This window comes from Motacilla alba, chromosome 4 (assembly GCF_015832195.1).
Source record: "Motacilla alba alba isolate MOTALB_02 chromosome 4, Motacilla_alba_V1.0_pri, whole genome shotgun sequence".
In the NCBI taxonomy this organism is placed as follows: Eukaryota; Metazoa; Chordata; class Aves; order Passeriformes; family Motacillidae; genus Motacilla; species Motacilla alba.
The window spans coordinates 32,227,512-32,246,180 of NC_052019.1; the positions used below are offsets into that span (position 1 = coordinate 32,227,512).

The 18,669-nt window shown below is 37.8% G+C and overlaps 1 protein-coding gene across 3 annotated transcripts in view; it reads right to left on the reverse strand.

The window, feature by feature from the left end:
* The window catches only part of WWC2 (WW and C2 domain containing 2), a 95,791-nt gene that overhangs the window by 47,953 nt on the left and 29,169 nt on the right, over positions 1–18,669 (reverse strand). Inside the window, exons 2-4 of one of the 3 annotated variants that reach the window (XM_038134301.1) lie at positions 12,591–12,700; positions 10,301–10,449; positions 16–219 (exon numbers count right to left, since the gene is read on the reverse strand). In XM_038134301.1, the coding sequence (XP_037990229.1) occupies positions 16–166 (151 nt within the window). In that variant the 5' untranslated portion in view covers positions 167–219; positions 10,301–10,449; positions 12,591–12,700. Of the gene's footprint in view, positions 1–15; positions 220–5,146; positions 5,266–10,300; positions 10,450–12,590; positions 12,701–18,669 lie in introns of those variants that run through there. The other 2 variants (XM_038134300.1, XM_038134299.1) reach the window with 2 other exon arrangements.

The window sequence follows — 18,669 nt, forward strand, 5'->3', positions numbered from 1 at the left end:
CTCTACTGTACTTACAGCTTGTACGAGAGCTTGATTTTTCTTTGTAGGCACCATTCAACCGTACGTACTCATCCAGTGCAAGTGCTAGTCTCTGTTCCTTCACCTGGTACAGTTCCTTCTGGGTACTGAGAGCATCCTGGGCTATTGTAAGGTAATCTTTTAACATTCTCTCTTGTTCTTGCCGCCATTGTTTCCTGGGATCTTCTATTTGTGTTGTTTCTTAATAGGAGAAAAACAAATGATTTAAAGAGACATCTGCTGAAACCCATTGACAACTAAAATTGCTTCTTTGCCTGTAACTCACAGTTAGAGCAGCCTAAACCAGAGTCTGCCTTTGGTTACTAAGCAGATGCTTCACTTCCTCTGCCACCACAGTGTGTGTAAGAAACAGAATTCAAGGTAGCTGCAGTATTAGAAATTAAGAGTAAAATAGGCAAATGCTTATGCAGATCATTTCCATGTTGTCAACCTTGAATTAGCAACATCCTACAACTCAAAAAGGAAATATCTTTTGCATCAGAGTACTTGGAAATAATAGGATCGACAAAGTCTTTCAACGACATCTTAAACAATGCATTTCTGAACAAAAACTAAAAGCAATCTTACCTATTACATTTTTTCAACTCCCTTCCCACTTCATTATTTTTTACAGCCATGTAATTCATGTTTTTAGTGGTTATCTCTCTCCTTTTGCTCTATAAAAACAATTTTATCTTTCCCCCTGTAACTGAACTAATAGATCATTAACTGTCCAGCTCACCTCACTGAACTCTCTCCCTGTGCCTGCTAGACACCTGATCCAACACACAACTGTCTTTTATGGCCAACAGACAGACAGGGCTGCCCTCAGAGGGCTCTTCCATCTCTCAAAGACAGGTGTCCAAGATATGTGGGACCAAACAGGTTTTTTGAGGTGCCTCCTTCTTTTCACTGACTACTCAGGTAATAAAAATGAGTAGGCTGGAACAGGCCTTTAATTTACAAAGGGCTTCAGGTTAAATTTTAAGTCCAGCAGCCACACACAACACAGACCTGCATAGGATACATAGACAAGAGGATCAGACATAACAGAGATGTGACATAAGATCAATCTAACTAAAGATTTTAAGATTTTATTTCTAATGCGAACATATAAAGAAGATTATATAGGGTTGAATGTTCAAACTTATCAATATTTCCTGACTTAGGTCAACACTTTTTGAAGCTGTATGATGAATATTCTTCCTTTAAAGCTGTATTAAGTACAAAAATATTCTCATAAGACATATCCATGAAAAATTTGAAACCTAAATGCAAATGTGCCCACTCTTCCTAAGTTACACACTGTAAATCTGCATAAACCTACAGAGATAAAAAGTAACATTCAGTACCAAAATATTTAAGTGCAAAGTATTCACTTCAGAATTTTTCTGCAAATTAGATTTCTGTCACTTTAGTCCTCTGAATTGCTTTACTGTGGGAATCAATACAGGGGGGAAAAAATGGGAACAAGTGGCTGACGATGTGGAGAGAAAAAAGAACTGCAGCCGAACCGACGTGATTGCTCTAAACTGTAGCTGAAGTGCACTCCCGGGAGAAGGCACTCTTTCAACTCCATGTAAGAAAACATATTTTGTAACAGCAAAAGCCGATAAGGACAGGATCTGGTTAATAACAATTTCTTATAGTGACTAACTACCAGTTTTTCAAAAGCATTTTCTCTTGTTAATATCACAATAACAGAAAGGCATACAAAGAAAAAGTAGCATCCCATAAAACAAACCCTGTAGAATCCTAAACTGACAATCTCTATGGAACTACTGATGCATTTAAAAACAATTAAATACATAAACACCCTCCCTCACCATTTACAAATATGACATTTCTACTTGGGAAAGGCATTTCTTGGATGTGCACAATAAATGCATAGAGAGAATAACCCACATAAACCCAAGTGTGGTGCATAAAAGATTAAAGCAGAAAAGCTTTATACACAGTTGGTTTTCCAATAACCCCAACAGGAACACTCTCTCAAAAAAAACTACCTATAGGTACAGACACACATACACATACATCCGTGTTTATAGCCACCTGCTCTTTTACACAAAGATACTGGGCACACAAAGAAGCAAATCAATACCTTTTCTCTCCTAAATGGTCAACACATGTTCCTATCTGTGCCCACTTATTGTTGTTGTGCTTTAACACACTGCACATTCACAGTTATTTACACAAGATAAGAAGTGCTGGTTTCCAGAGTTGTCCTTTTTTATGAAGCAGGTTGAAGAGCATGAAGCAGAATTCTCATGGGTCAATGATCAAATACGATAAATGCAGTTATGGTGGTTTTTTAGATGAATGTAATGATGTGATTGTGTTTTAAGAGTTCAACCAGCAGACACCAAATAATCTTACAAGATTGGAAGGTCTCATCTTCGAGCATGTTGTAGGTAATTGCTTTGTAGGTTTTAAGTGAGGATTGCTCAACATGCAGCCCAAAGACCAAATGTAGCCCGCAGAGTTCTAAAACGTGGCCTACAGATGCCCTGTCCTTGTGACTGCAAGAGAAGGACAAAGCTGATCAACAGCAGATTATTTTCTATTGCTGACAAATACAATCAAACATTTCCTTTTGCATCTCCAAGCTGCAAGTACAAAACAACACTATGATTATATGAGCTAGCATCTTTTATCCTGATAGTCATAAATGAGTTAAAGGTGACCCTGCATTTAAAAAAACTGCACACTAACTTCAGCATGCCAACGTTTGGGTATTTGCATGTGTAGGTACATTGGCTGGTCAAACTACTCTCAGTCAATTCTAACTGCATGTATTTATTTTGGAACAAATGCTCAGTTGTGAAAATACATTACCATGGAAAAAACAAAGCAGTATGGAGTGACTATCCTAGAATTGTTACTCAACTTTTACCAAACAGAGAAGACTCTAAAGAATTTTACTCTGTACTTTTCTCAAATAGTATGAATTAGAAAACCCAAAATTGCATATCTCTTGTCTGGCAAGTTGTTCATATACATATATGTATGTATACATATTTCTAAACACATGTGTGTGTATAACAGACCATGTGTTATAACAAACCATATGTTTGTTATCTATACTTTTCAGTTATCTCTATTTTCATCAATAGGCTTACTCCATAGAGGAAAAAAACCCCAAAGACAGAACTATGGATGATATTTCTGTTCCTGTAGCACCACATTTTGAATGTAGCACTGAAAAGTATGTTCATTTGAGCACATACACCTTCCAAGAGCCGGTAATTTTTTTTTAAAGCAGAGCTCTTTCAAAAACAAATATTTATACTTCTCAGAATAAAGCCTCAGAAAAGATAAGGATTTTTTTCCTTGGACAAGAATTTTTCAAGCACCTGCTGCTAAGGTCAAACTTGTACACACAAGAATATTATTGGGATAGTTACATGCAAGTAATTGAGGGAAAAATTTCCCAAACATTTAAAATGAGTTGTGAAGACTTTCATGCTTAAACCAGAGTGAGATTTAAACCACAAAGAACATCCAAACTCTTTCCTCCCCTTATTATTCAACAGCTAATGTAAAATAAAGTAGGGAGATCTCATTTCTTTTCTAAGGCAGATAAATGTTCCCACTGGGGACTGCAACAGGATGCCCTATAACCCTGTCTGCAGCAGATACGAATAATGCAGCAGATTGCCAGGTGGGCAGATGGGAAGATGTTATTTCTGCTCCTCAGGTGAGGAGTAAGCATTGATAATGAACACTAGACAGAGCTGTAGAGCAGCATCTGAAAATGTTCTAGAAAATGCAAACTGAACTTCAATAATCAACAGTGGAAAATGAACAAACCACCTCCTCTTGGCAGAGCCTCTCCAATACTTCCTGCATAAACTTAGGTATGAACTAAAAGAATCTACTTCAAATGGATCTTTAAACAAGTAGGCTTCATCAGGCTCTATGAAGACCGCAAATTAGATTAAAAACCAATTGTGTATAGCAACTTCCTCTGTCCAATCACAATCGAAAATAATGATCCATAGTAACAGAATGAAGAGGATGGCAGTGTGTGTAATACTCAGGTTACTTATTCCTAATTTGACCTGGATTTAGCATCAGCTAAGCCAAGGTTCTTGCAAAGCAAATGATTCAATTCAATTAAGATAGCTCAATTTAAAACAAATTAATTAAACTTGAAACAAATTACTGTAAGTGCATAGTAAATAAATTTATTAAAACCCTCCAATAAACAAGCAGTTTATTTTCTCCTATTTTTTCAGATCTGAGCAACTACCCACACTGGGGGGAAATTCTGTGGTCTCACCCAGCGGAACCACACAAATGGCAGGATGGCATGCTCCACCCAAGGACGTTCCTGTCACTGAAATAATCACAGCCCTGTAACACAGAAGAGGAAGCTGTGCTGGCTTTAATCACACTGCTATTCATGAAAAGCACTCTTCCTGGCTCACTGCCTGCAAAGTTTGATACACTTAAACTCGGAAAAAAAAAAAAAAAAATCTGGCCAGAACAATAATTCAAAATCAAAATGTCAGGACTGACTTTATGTCTTGGAAGTTTTGTTTGTTTTTTTGGCAAGAGCATGCTTCGAGGGCAGCAATGTTATGCATGTCTTTGTAATTATACATAGGATATATATTATACATTGGATACAGGTGAGAGTCAGGCATTGAAAATGTTTTAAAATTAGGTATTTTCACATGTTACGTTCCTGTCTGCTAGCAAGAAGTTCTGCCAAATTTTTACAGTCTGGTTAAACAAAAGGAAACTATTACTTTATCAGCAGTATATCTTATTTCCCTAAAATAAATGGAATTACAATCCCACTAGAAAATCCCACTGGGAAAGGAATGGCTCCCTGACGCCCCACCGCTAGACATAAGAGAATTGGACGTTTTACTACAGGATTAACAATATGTGGAAGCAATAGTTTTCCAGCGTCTCCCCTTGCCAAACAAAATAATAGCATCGACTGGCTCTAGAACAACCCACATGTAAGTTGTGCTCAGTCAGACACAGTTGCATTCAGGCAACACAGTTAGAGAACAAATACTCTCAAGTGGTCCCTCTAAAAGGACAAGCCAGATATGCTAGATTGCTACTTGAGGAGGACACATACCTACCAAAAGGAGACAAAACAATGACATACTTTTCATTCTGAAGAGAGAACTCTCATCTCTTTAAACATATGCCCATATTATTCCAGTTCGTAACTGTTGCAGAATCACCATCTCAGAAGAGAGGCTATCCCAAGGGAAATTAGCTCACCTGAAAGTAATGAGGACCAGAGACATAAGATCTGTAGGAAGGAGAACAGGGGAAAGTTGCATGCCACAGCTGGAGCTGTGTAATAGCTCTCTTTTACAAAAAAGAGATGCAAACAGTGATGGTTTCTACCATGTCACCTCAAACCCACAGTTCCCACCGTTAGACATTCACATGTTCTCTCTGCACAGTCTGGTACTTATCCAGCACAGTCTCTGATGTACTAAGCCCACCCAAACACTACCTGTCTCTAGAAGATGGCATGAAGGGAGACACATCATGTGCTGGCAGGTTAGGTGAGCTGTGACATGGGCCAGTGAGCCCGTACAAAGTAGGAAGAACAACCCAGCTGGGGAAAGATCTTTTTTCTGGCAACAGTAAGCCTACTTACAGATCTAGTAATCCATTGCATTCTTAAATATGGATCTACTCATCAATACTGTGTACCTTCTCCCTCATATAGTAACTTACAGGAATATTCCCAAATGTGGAAACCTGGACTATCAGACAGGAGGCAACAGAACTGCAGTGGCTGAGCCCTGGGATAGCTGTGACTGCTGCAGAACTACCGCTCCACGCCATGGTTGAGCTCGATACTCTGTGTCAAGGTGGCAATTTCTCTGCCTGAGGCAATAAGTGATGAAAAGATAACTCCACTACACCTGATTATCTTGCATAATAACTTATCTGGTTATCTTGCATAATAATTGCAGGACTATCCCTTCCAGCCAAATGAACCCCACCTTCAAGGGAGTTGTGCAGACCTCAAACCCCTAAACCCAACACACAGGATCCCTCCCCACTGGAACTGCTCCTGAACTTAGCTGCTGAAGAAAGTGTTCAAACTAAATACAGACTGGTTTTTCAACAGTCCTCAATAACCTTGCTTTGCAGGATTACATCCTATTCCATGGAGGTGGTTTGAGAAGGAGATACCTTCAAAGCATCCTACTGCATGCTGAGGGCAAGCTCTTGGTTAAGGGCTGCAGGCAAACCAAACTAGGGCCAGGCACAGCAAAGGAGAATCAAGATTTTAATGGTAACTTGCACAAAAATGTCTCAAGATGCCACAACAAAACCAAGAACAACCCTCTGACATATAATATCAGAAGAGGAAAAATGTTGTTAGATACCAGCTCCCACAGGATAGTAGAAGTTAGCCAAGTGGTGGTTGATGAAAGCAATTTTATCAACAACATTACGTAATCACTATGGATATGTTTATTCTACAAGTATATCCCACATTACTTGATAAACAAACTGGCTTTCAATGCTCCAATACTTTTACTAGTTTCAGGGAGAAGAACCAAGCGTTACTAGACTGTCTTAAGAAATGTACTTTATTGTTTACATGGCAAATGCTTCCTGAATTTTTTTTCCTTATTCCTTTCTTTTCCCCCTGCTTTTTAAAATACTTCCAATTCAAACTCAAACAACAATAAAAGCAATTTGTACTCAAAAATTTGTGGAAGGTTTCACAAGTAAATATTGCATCATTTCATGCTGACATTTTTGTTCAATAGGTACATAAAAATAAAGAATTGCACATTACAGAGACAGCAGTTTCAGTAAGACCATGCAAGCCAAAAAGATGACATATTAAAAATGATCTAACACATTGCTGGATACTCAAAGAAAATCACATTTCTATCCCATAATTAAATGGAATGATCTAAAGAGAGATGTGGATGAAAACTAGATTATTTAGAGAGTGTTCAAAACTGACATCTCTACAGCTTGTTTCCTGCCATCAAACTTTCACACCAAAAGTGACCCCTCTCTTCCAGACACTTTCTTCACTTTTCCATTAAATAATTTTGTGCTTAAATTGGGGCAATGAGATAAAATGAGAACTTTTTCCAGCTATACTCTCAAAGTATGAGCAGATTTCCAAAAAAGATTAAAGATTTTTACTATTAGCTTCCTCTAGATATGGGGCAGAATATGCTTATATATTTCAGAGTGAAATGCAGTAGTAATTCTTGAGGTTTTTGTTCTATATTATCAAGCAAGCAGGTAATGTTCTGCTGGTAAGGCTAGCAGAACAAAGACATAAGAAAAAGATGCAAGTATGATCTTTACATAAATGCCAGCAGGTAAAACCATCTTTTATCCAGAGCCTTCACTACTTGAGCCCTCCTCCTGTAGCCAGCATGCACCAGATTACTCTAATCTGTTCCTACAGCCAGAATGCAGAGAAAATACCTACAAAAAATATTCAGGATAAGATATATCGCACTTGGATTTCTGCCATGTGCATTTGCTGACAGAAAGAGTCTTCATAATTGATTGCATGCTACCACTTTCTTAGAAGATGGCGGTAGGCCATGGGAACAAACAGGGCACGTTTGCGATGATATGGCATTTGACTCCCTCAAGCTATTGGTAATTATAGACTAGTGGTGGGATTTTCAGATTCTTCCTTTTCTGAAAATCAATCCAGCCTACTTTCATAGATGTAGATGTACTAGACTCCCAGGCTGGAGCAGTCTGTCCACGAAAGTCCCTGTCTTAGATAAACCAGTTGCACAAGCACAAACTAGCATTACAATCTTTAAGACTACAACAAGAAATAGAACTCTTATAGTTGAAATATAGTGCTGCAAGCGTGAAACAGTATAAACAGTTAGCCTTTTCTCTTCACTTTTTTTTTTTTTTTGGCATCACTGACTCAATTTTCCTTTTCTTTGTGGATGAAACAGTGATAGAAGGATGTTTCTGGGAAAGATACATTCATGCTTCCAAAAGGGACAGTTAAAATTAGGTAGGGAGGAGCTGCAGAAGCAGAGAAGGTCATTGTCCAACTCCATTTTGAAGGAAAGTGCTGGGTGGAGTTCAGGGAGAAGAATCATCATATTGAATACGAAGTACAGACTGGCAAAAAGAAAGTGATGTGATGATCTGAAATTGTACAGGGCTGGGAAAAACTACTCCTTCCTATCATTATCTTTTAAACGCCGTCACTCATTGCCATTCTGCTACCTTTGCCACTAAAAATTACTAACAGCAAAGTATTTGTTTTATGAGTTAACTAGATCAATGCAATGAAGAAAACAACTGTTTGCCTTGCTATTCCTGAGACTTATCTGAGAAGATAAGAATTGAAAGTAAATGGGGTAAGTTATTTGGGAACAGATAGGGTGCTGAAGGCAAGGCAGAACTTGTCGCAGTATGGGATCCCCTTAGACCATGCACGTCAAACCAGAAGTTTCCATTTCTTTCTGCCATTACCTGCACAACTATTCATCTAAACATACCACAGTTTGATCCAGATCAGAAAACCTGAGCAGCTGGGGAAAGGGAGAGGAGGTGGAAAACAACTCACACCTCAGGAAGCAGAGGACTTCCCTGTTGTCCATGTTTGCTGCATATCCTCATGCGGACACAATGTGGGCACAGGAACTGGATCAAGCAATGGCTGCTACTTAGCTGCCACCACCGCCTGAGAAGCACACCTGGAAGTCACAGCCTCAGAGTTCAAACTGTTTTCTGGCACAGAACAGATGAAAATTCAAGGGTGTAATTTCAAAATGCCTTTCCCCACTGCTACTATGAAAAGTATCAATCCTCCATCTCGTCCACCTGACTGTTCATTCATATCCCCAGGTCACCTTCCTTTTCTTGCTTGCATAAATAGAGGTGTGGAACGGAGAACAAATAGCAACTTTTTTTTTTCCCCCATACCAGATTAGTTTCAGCTTGAATCAGCTCCCTGATCTGATTCACTGTCTGACCATGCAAATGTTCATGGCAATAAAAGCAAAAACATTGCTTATGGCTTTGAGGGAGTCAAATGCCGTGTCATCACAAATGTGCCCTGTTTGTTCCCATGACCTACCACCATCTTCTAGGCAGAACAAAAGGCCAGAGGCAGCAATAGAGCAGGACCAATACTTTCAAAGATTATATCGGCTTAAAGGTTTTTGCAAATCCGAGCTCTAAGAACTTAAATGTTTACATCTCAGACACTTAATGGTTGATGTGGAAAACCCTACAGAAGAATTGGAAAAAATTTGAAAGTGATGACTTTACCTGTAGATATATGAAATAAAGTGGAGTAATAGTTATGTGTTATTTTTAGTATGGCCTTGAGTTCCTAACCATGTTGTTTAGCAAAATTAGTAAATGTTAGCAAATTAGCTGAAGTAGATGAACGCATGAGAACAGGTATGCAATAATGATTATAGGAGTCAACAACATAAGTCATAAAATCTTTGGGCTCTCCCAAACCACAGTAATAAGGATCTTGCACAAAACAAACTCCTCAGGCCCTGCCCACCAAATAATATCCTTTCAGTCATCCTCTAACAAAGGGTGCTACTGAAGCACAGGGTAAGCATTCAAGTTCTTACAGTATTAGCTACCCAGATCATATGCATGTTCTGCCTTGCCAGATGGCCTGTAATCTGGTCTCCCTTGAAGCTGAAAGCATCACATTAAAACTCCTAATTGGGGTAATAGATTCATAAAGTAATGACCTCAGTCAGTGCTTCTCAAAGTGGGTTACATCATCCAAAAGGATCATGAGAAAGCTCTAGGGCTATTGAAAAACTCAAACTGTATTTGGGGGCAAAAAAAAAAAAAATATAGAAAATATAGAAAATATGAGATTATAATAAAACTAAATTATCCTTAAACATATTGACACCAAAAGAATCTGAGTGATTGTTCAACACTTGCAGACTGCTCATAGACAACTCTTAACCCTCCGCAGAAGAGAAGAGTAGGCTTTTCTCAGGTTTATGTGAGAGAAAGGAAGGAAAAAGATCAAGACAAATAATTGCATAGATGAGGAAAATATTTTGAAAAAAAAATAATATGTATATTGATTTGCATAATTTTTGAAAAAAATTACTTTATAGAATTTCAGTAGAAGTTTTAGAACTTTGCAAGGTGCAATTGCTTTCTCTAAATTACTGGGGAGTTTTGTCAATATCCATTGCAGCAAGTACCGATCTCATCATTAATGGAAATTCACCCTTAACATTTTCAACCTCAAATTTTTACAGAAAAGGAGGGAACAACCATGAGTAACAACCTGCTCCTCCATAGCTCAGCGGGCTGGCTTGAGAAATGTAACAAAATTGGAGCTATCATAGTAAAACTGGTCCAAGTCCTGTGGGCAACCTGAAACTTCACAGTTGGATCAAATGTAGCTTTGTAGAGAGGCACACAGTAGGAACAACACTAGAAAAAAAAATGAGAGAAAGGACAGATAAGAGAGAAGTTGTTCAGAATAATTAATTATGGGATGCAAAAGGAAAGACTCAGTGGGCCTTCCCTCAAACATTTTGCTGAAATAAATCCAGCCAGACGGCAGTGAACATGAAGCATCGTTAGTCACCTCTCCCCACCTAACACATGGGAGCAGATTTCTTCCCAAGGTGCTATCCCTCAGGCTGCTATTTATGAGTCCTGAAATTCTACTTTATCCAACCTGTTTTTCAGGCATCTATCTGTTTGTTTTTCCTCCTAGCAGTAGGTACAGTTTTTCTCCCTCATTTTGCTTCTTTGTCCAGTAGCAGAAATAATTAACAAAACCACTTTCAAAAGAGTAAAAGAATCTTCCTTGTTCTAACACAGCCACTGTCCTGACAGGGAATTTTAACAGTTCAAATCCAAAAAGCATACTCAGCACATCTGACTTGTTACAAAACTAATAAAGCACTAAGCAGACACAAAACCTGGTTTCTAGAAAGGCTTTTCTCCACTTATTTCAAGTGACCTCCATACCAGAGATTGCAACAGCATCAAAACACTGCATGCGCCCCAGTCAAATGAAGTAGAAGTTATAATCTCCATATCTCGTGCATCAAACAAATCACCTACTTGTAAGAGTCTTAGGTAGTTTACCACCCAGCAACTGAAGAGTACTCTCACCAAAACACTGTGCAAAATACACTGTACAAAACTAAAATATACCACTTTACAAAAGAAGTTTTGCTGAAGTTCCTACTAAGGAATACATATATTAATATAAGAGGAATCAAGAGCACTACTGAACAAACAAGGGATGGAAACTACCTTTAAGTATATCAAAATTTCAAACCATGAATAGCTCCTAATATTCAGGAATTCACTTTCAATGCACAGGATTAACATTTAAGAGTAAAGAAAGCAGTAAAATTCTTCCTTAAAAAAAAAAAAAAAAACAGGCAACAAAGCTACAAGAGGTTTTTAGAACTGATTAAAAATTTTGAACATGCATGAAATAAAAATAACATAATCAGAGCACAGTGATCTCAAAGCACTCTCAAAACACCCAGAATGCAACTCGGCTCTCAAAATTTTACCAGTGTATGCCCTATAATTTTGGCCAAAGCAGAAGTCAGAGACAAGTTTATGCTGACAATCGCATTTAGTTTCAGACGAAAACCCTTTGCTTTCTTCACCTTTTGAATTCAATCAAGGATGCTTGTATGTTTAAAAGTTCATGAATGTCTAACACTATATGTAAGATCAAAGGACTCTCATTGCAAAGCAAGGCTTTGTAATTAAGAGCACAAATGAGGTTATTGGGTGCAATACAGTTAAATATTAGGTGTCTATCTGCAGGTGCTTAACAAGCACAGCTGATATCTAATGTCCCATTCTAGTTATCAGAGTTCTAGTCCAACCCAACCAAAGGAGGTTAAATCATCTCATCTGCAAAGCAGACAGCCAACCAGTCAGCTACATCACATTTTACATTACACCAACTGTACTGGCTAGAAATCTTGTGACTGCAAAAGTGGCTTACACAAGGCAGGGTGGATTCACTTGCCCATTTATGTGAGATGCCATTCAGAAGGCCACTGGTCTCTTACTGTCCATGCCACATCTACTGGCCTTTGTGCAGTTGCCTCTGCTAACTTCGAGCATCTGAAATGGCTGTAGATTCCTGCTAATTTTTAGGCAAGTATAGGTACTGCTAGCACAGATGCACGTACCTAGATTCAGGTGTTGATCTCAAATAGAACCTTTGCTATTGGGCTGTTAAAGACTATTTCTGGGAAAATAGAAAAACATATCAATATGGAGTAATAAATGTATGAAGAGAAAATAGAAATGTTTTCAGGAATATATTCATTTCAGTAGGCCTAAATAGCATTGTAATTCACATGTTGCTAGTTTTACATGGTTTAGACATATTTACAATGCTATTAGAAATATATAGAAACAGACGTCACCATTTTGTACCAGCAGATTTTCTTGTAAGCATTTAAAAGTCAATAATGTTATACCAAAGGGCAAATTTTCCCCAGCATTTTGATTCTAATCAAGAATTCTGGGTCTAATCAAGATGAGTTGTCTTTTATAACCAACGTGGCAAACCAAAAAGTACTTACGGTTTATGTGATCAATGTAGTATACACCAATCTGAGGATCATACGCGGCTTCCCATCCCCATGGCAATTCATCCCCAACACAATCCGCAAATGACAAGGGCTTTGTTAACCTACAACAAGGAAACAATTCAATGATATAGCTTTTCTCCCTTCCATATATCTGTTATTCATATTAATTCCTATTATATCAGAGGCTGAAGAAACATAGCAGGGAAAAAGAAGAGCAAGTTGATTTTTTTCCTCTTAAAGTAGAACATATTATTGCAAACATTTTTCAGTACAGGAACTCAAGTGAGAAATCCACTGCAAGACCCTTCACATTTGACAGTCTAAAACTAAACAACAACCAACAGCTCTAAATAAAAAACTTATCTATATTCCTATTTGTCCCCAGAAAAACTGGACCCTTCAACCTCGAGTCAGTGAAGAGAGCAGAAGATTTCAAGACCACTGTTTCTAATGACCACAGAAAGTCAGAAAAGAGAATACAGCCACCTAAGATGCAGTTAGCAGCACTTATCAATCCCTGCACATGAACAAAACAAGCAGCAGGGTGCACAGAGAAGACGTTTTACAAGTAACATTTAACGGGCCTCAGATGTTCACATGTTGCTTTTGCAGGAAGACAGACTATTCAAGTTTTTCACTTTAATAATAGGACATGTATTTGTTCTAAGGACTAGAGTGATAAATATAATACATGGGCTCTTTTCCAACTGAGGCTGAGCAAAGCTTTACGTGATCATCTTTTGGTCCTTTTTAAAAAAAAATTAGTATTGAGTTTTCTATTGATAAATCCACAGATAAATGCCATCTCTAACATAGTGATATATTTAATAGAAAGAACAAGAGATTTCAGGTTTGATTGTTGCCATAGTGACAGTGACAGTAAGATTAAGTAGATATCTAGAGTTTCAAAAAAAAAATCCACAGAGCGACATGATGAAGAGAAATTTGCAGAACACACAAGCAGCACTCCTTTGCTCACTGCTGATTAAGTTTCATCGCCTAAGACTGTTTTTTTCTTTTCACCATTAAAATTCTTTATAAATAAAAAGCTAATTAATTTGTTTCAGGATTTTTTCTTTATTTATTAACTCCTGACCAAAATAAACAGGTTTATTGACACTTTTATCAGAAAAGAAAAAGAAAAGAATAGTACGTTTTACCTTTTACAAACTGAATTGGATTTTGCGTACAAAACACCAGGTAGAAAGTACTTTAAAAAATATTTAATTTTTTATGCAGATGTAAAAAAACAAATTTAAGCACAAATTTGATTTAGAAATCATTGCCCCGCTATTATCTTTATTATTATCATCATCATCATCAATGGATATGACCTATCAATTCTTTAAGTTGAACAGTATTCCTCCAAGCTAGGGGTGCAGGAATCACAAAGAATAAGGTTCTCAGGATTCAAAATGTTTTGAATATTGATTCTTTTTCAATTTATGTTTTTTAAATTGCAAGCACTAATCCACTTCCTCATATTTCTCCAAAGTTTACATCATAATCCTGTAAAGGTTACTAACACTTTATTTGAAGTTCTGAACAAATTTGCAAGTATAACACAAATTTGCTAATTTATTGCCACTTATAAACTGTTATGTTAACCACTAAACACACCAAAAACTATTATAAAATACAGATAAAATTACCAACGTGGAATTGCATTTGGATCACCAGGATACAAGATCATAAGCAGCACAAGTAGGCTGTCAACTCGCCAGTGATTTCCAGGGCCAGAGGAGGTCTGCAGCAAGCCAAGCCTATGTATTGTATCCTCTCACACTGCTGACCTGCATCTTTAAATCCAGACACTGGCACAGCCCTGAGTGGGGCTGCTCCAAGGACTCTCCAGAAAGCCCAGCTCTGATCTGCCACCTTGCTCCTCCTCTCTGGGCAGCAGGAGTGGTGCCATGGCCAGGATGCAGCTGTGCAGCTCAGCAGGCCAACAGCTGGCCCAGGGATGACATACCAAGCACACCTGCCCAAAGACTGCCTACTTACAATTACCAGCACCACTTCAAAGATTACTGTTCTGTTGTAAATAGGAATTGCTGGAGAGGAAGCTCTAGGGAAACAGGAGAAGCCTTTCAAATCCAGGATAAACACAAGCACAATTTCAGGCAGGCAGCATGCAGCAGGCTGAACACAGGGTATCCACGTCAAAGAGTTCCCAGGCCACTAATGCTCAGAGGAAGCATCAATCATGTAAAAGCAACAGTGCTTTGGTGAGTGTGGTTAGTCATGTGAACAAGATGTGCCAACTTCAAGGGCACACCTACCTGTGAAAAAGTCCTGTCCCAAATTTGATTACAAGTGTAGATGTTCATGAAACAAACTGAATAACAATAAAAGTTCAGTGTCATCCTTGCCTCAACATTATAACATGTACTCAAAACTCAATTCATGTGGTTCTAGTAGGAAAAATATTTGAAATGCCATGTAGCAACACAGAAATCACAGTATGAACTCAAACTCATATGAACACAGCCAGATGGTTTTTATTAAACATTCAATACATTCACCAAAGTTACACACCAGAGCTAGCAATAGTCATGACGTGATTTTTATGTCACCTCTACAGCAGGGATATAAGCCCAGTACAACCCGGACTTTTCATCTGCACTCTACACCAATTTTATTTTTAATCAAATACTCACTTCTTACTATAAATAGCACATTCTCTAGGTTAGACTGCAGTTGACTCTGATCATGCAAATGTTCTGTCCAGGTGTTCTCACCTGTCCGAAACCAGATATGATAGGAATGAATAAGAGCCATTGTCTCATCCCAGACACTCCATAAATTAAAGAGACACTAAAACACTGTGGAAAAGTACTTGAGTGACTTTTGAACCTCAAACAAAATGAGAAGAGGGAGACAGAGGTCCAAAAAGGCAGTACAGGACAATTTGTTTTATGAATCCTGCTCTGCTGGATCACGTTTGGACACCGCATCCTTAAGATCTGAACTACGTCAGAACTGTTCCAGAGAAGATTTTTAAAACACGAGAAGGTTTGTATACAATAAGATCACAATCACTTAAGAGGGTAACATTCCCATGACACCTTTTTGTTCCAGAGTCTTTTAATAGCACACAATTTTTGAGCCTGATGTGTCATTTTACAACTGAACAGCAACCAGCACAAGGTGATTGACACTTGATTGCTTATGGCCCTCGGGACACAACATAATCACTATTTACTTTCAAAATACATATGACAAATGGATGAAATTAACACAACATGAAGCAAGGGAAAATTTGCAAGACAAAAGTTGAAAGCAGAGAGTTACGAGACGTAATTGGACAGGAAATAATATCTAGGAACAAGGACTGAAGGAATCTTGTCTGTGTGAGGATCATTATCTGTGACATATAGTAACCTATGATAGATGGACTGCCATTACATTCATTAAAGAAAGTCATCCAAGAAAAATGAGGTTTATTGCACCATAATAGAGGATTAAATGCTGCAAGTCTTGGGCACTGATATTCTAAGGGTAGTTCATAATACTTAGTTTCAGTTTGTAGCCATACATTTAGATGTTCTTAAAAGAATGCCAATACTCTAAAGATGACTTCAAAGTCCACATTTAATATCCAATGAAGTTCAATTAGTTAATAAAAGGCCTGGATTTCTTTAATGCATATGATTAACCACCATGGGGTGCCTTTTTTTTTTTTTTTAACCTTAGTGAACAAGAGGCAGGTGTGCATAAGGAGAAGTGGCTATTTTAAGGAAAACCAGGAAGCATTCTGCAATTCCATTCTGTAAACAATGCATGATTATGTTAATCACTTTACAGATGCTTGGGGAGACTTAGGAGACAAATACAGTTTACAAACTGAAGACCTCTATTATCATATCAAATCCACATTTTTCTTTGAAGTTTTCAAAATACAGAGATTGCTAGCTAAGCTCTTAAAATGCAGATTCTGCAATGATATATGTGTTGTCATTAACAGATGTTCTTGCTTCTACAGCCATACCGGTAAGAATAAGTCTGTATATGCAGCTAAAGTTAATAATGAATCACAGAACCACAGCATATTCTGAGTTGGAAGGGACTCAACAAGGATTCAACTCTTAAGGGAATGGCCCACATGGCGATGGAACCCGCGACCTTGGTGTTATGAGCACCACGTTCTAAAAAAAATGAGGGTGAAGACACTAGAAAATGGAACCATAACTGCAGACTGATGGATTGTCAGTGCAGAAATACTGCTTCATTTGGACAACTTTCTTATTTGATGAAAATCACATTTTGAAGTCCCCAGAACAGAGAAATACATAGAAGACAGGCTTCTTTCCAAGACTGAGGTCCACAAAAAATGAGGCATTTATTGCATATAGCAGTAAAAATATTTTTCTGTCAAGATACAGACAGCCCATGATATTTCCCATTTCTGTGACCTGAGAATATCAAGAGGCATGTTCTTAAAAATGTGTGTGCACATATATGTATATACACATGCACACACTACTTTGAACAAACTGTTCTATGCAAGAGAAATGATTCTGGATTCTGCTGCATTCCTTCTCTGACTCCTTTTTTCTCCAAAAATCCATTCAGGATTAAATAAACTGTAATAATTAAACATAAGTTATACATATTATGATTAGTATTCTATCAATAGAAAAAAGAAGAAGAAGGTTACAATAGGCAGATCTTAGAAAATGGCAGTGGGGGGCAGAGGGAAGGAGACACATGAAAAATAACCCCACCCTGCTCACATCTGAAATCACCTCAGTTAGAAAGGAAGAAAACACAGGTTTGTAAGAGGTACACAAATACCTGAGAATTATTAACAGGTTCATATTAATGCCTTTCAAAATTACTTCCAAGAACATCTCCTTTGCTGTGTGGTACTTGGCCTAAAGTCAAGATTTGTAGTTTGGAATTCAGTTGTAACTAGGGTCAATGCCCAACTTCTATAGCAACTTCAATGTGCATTTGAGAACTTTCTCCAAACACCCAAAATGAACTCATGTGCTTTGTTGCGTAGCAAGATCCTGTGTGATACTTGCACAAAACGTTGCACGGATTAAATTTCATTCATTTCTCATATATAATGATGTATATTACACATTAATTCTTTTACAGTGCAGCATTTGTTAGCACTTCTACTTGACAGAAATTTCTCTGAAAAATATACCTCTTCTCCAAACTCCAAGGAAATGAGAAGACAAAACATAAGCTGCTATTCAGATGTGCAGGAATGGGCAATCTATTCAAATGTAAGAGAGGAAATCCAGTGATGGAAGAACTACATGCACATTTATCTGGAATCCATACACCATTACAGAATGGTGTACAGATAGTTTATCCACAGTAATACCCACCAATACAACAGTTTGCAAAAATTTCCTTCAAGCACTTTCAGTTAGCACAATTACACAGGATAGTAATATCAAATCAGCATCAATTTTTTTTTTTATTTTGCAAAAGGATAAGCAAAAGTATTTAATTGTTATTTTGATCCATAGCTTGAGAGAAGCAAATGTAAAATTTTAATCAATGAAAGAAATGTACAAACAGAAGAAGAAAAATGTTCTCAATTCTTCACCAAACCTCCTGAATATAGTGCTCAAGTTGGATCTCAAAATCAATTCACTTCTTACCCAACTTTCAAATGCTATAGGCATTATTACTTGGAAGGGTGTATAAACATGCATTCTAATCCCATACTAAATATGTTTACAAATGTGGATTTTACTCATTTCAGGCATTCAAGACAAATTTCTTATATAAAACTCAGGGGCACAATTAATCCCAATAATTTCAAAAAGCCAGTTACCACACCTGAATTACTCCTTTGGGTTCCCTAGAGAGGCAGATTCATCACATCTATTTCATACCCGAAGGTTTTTCTCTCCCTTTCCCTAGTGAGTACAGGATTCTGAATGCAAGAATCCTTAGTGTGTGCAAGGGTAACTAAATTTAAGTGGGATGAATTCTCTAGCAGGCAGCAGAGTGCACGCAGAATGGCAAAAGAGACCCAGCTGCTGTTCCACATTGCAGGTCAGAGTTAGAGAGGGACTGCTGCTCCCTATGGCCGAGGTCACTA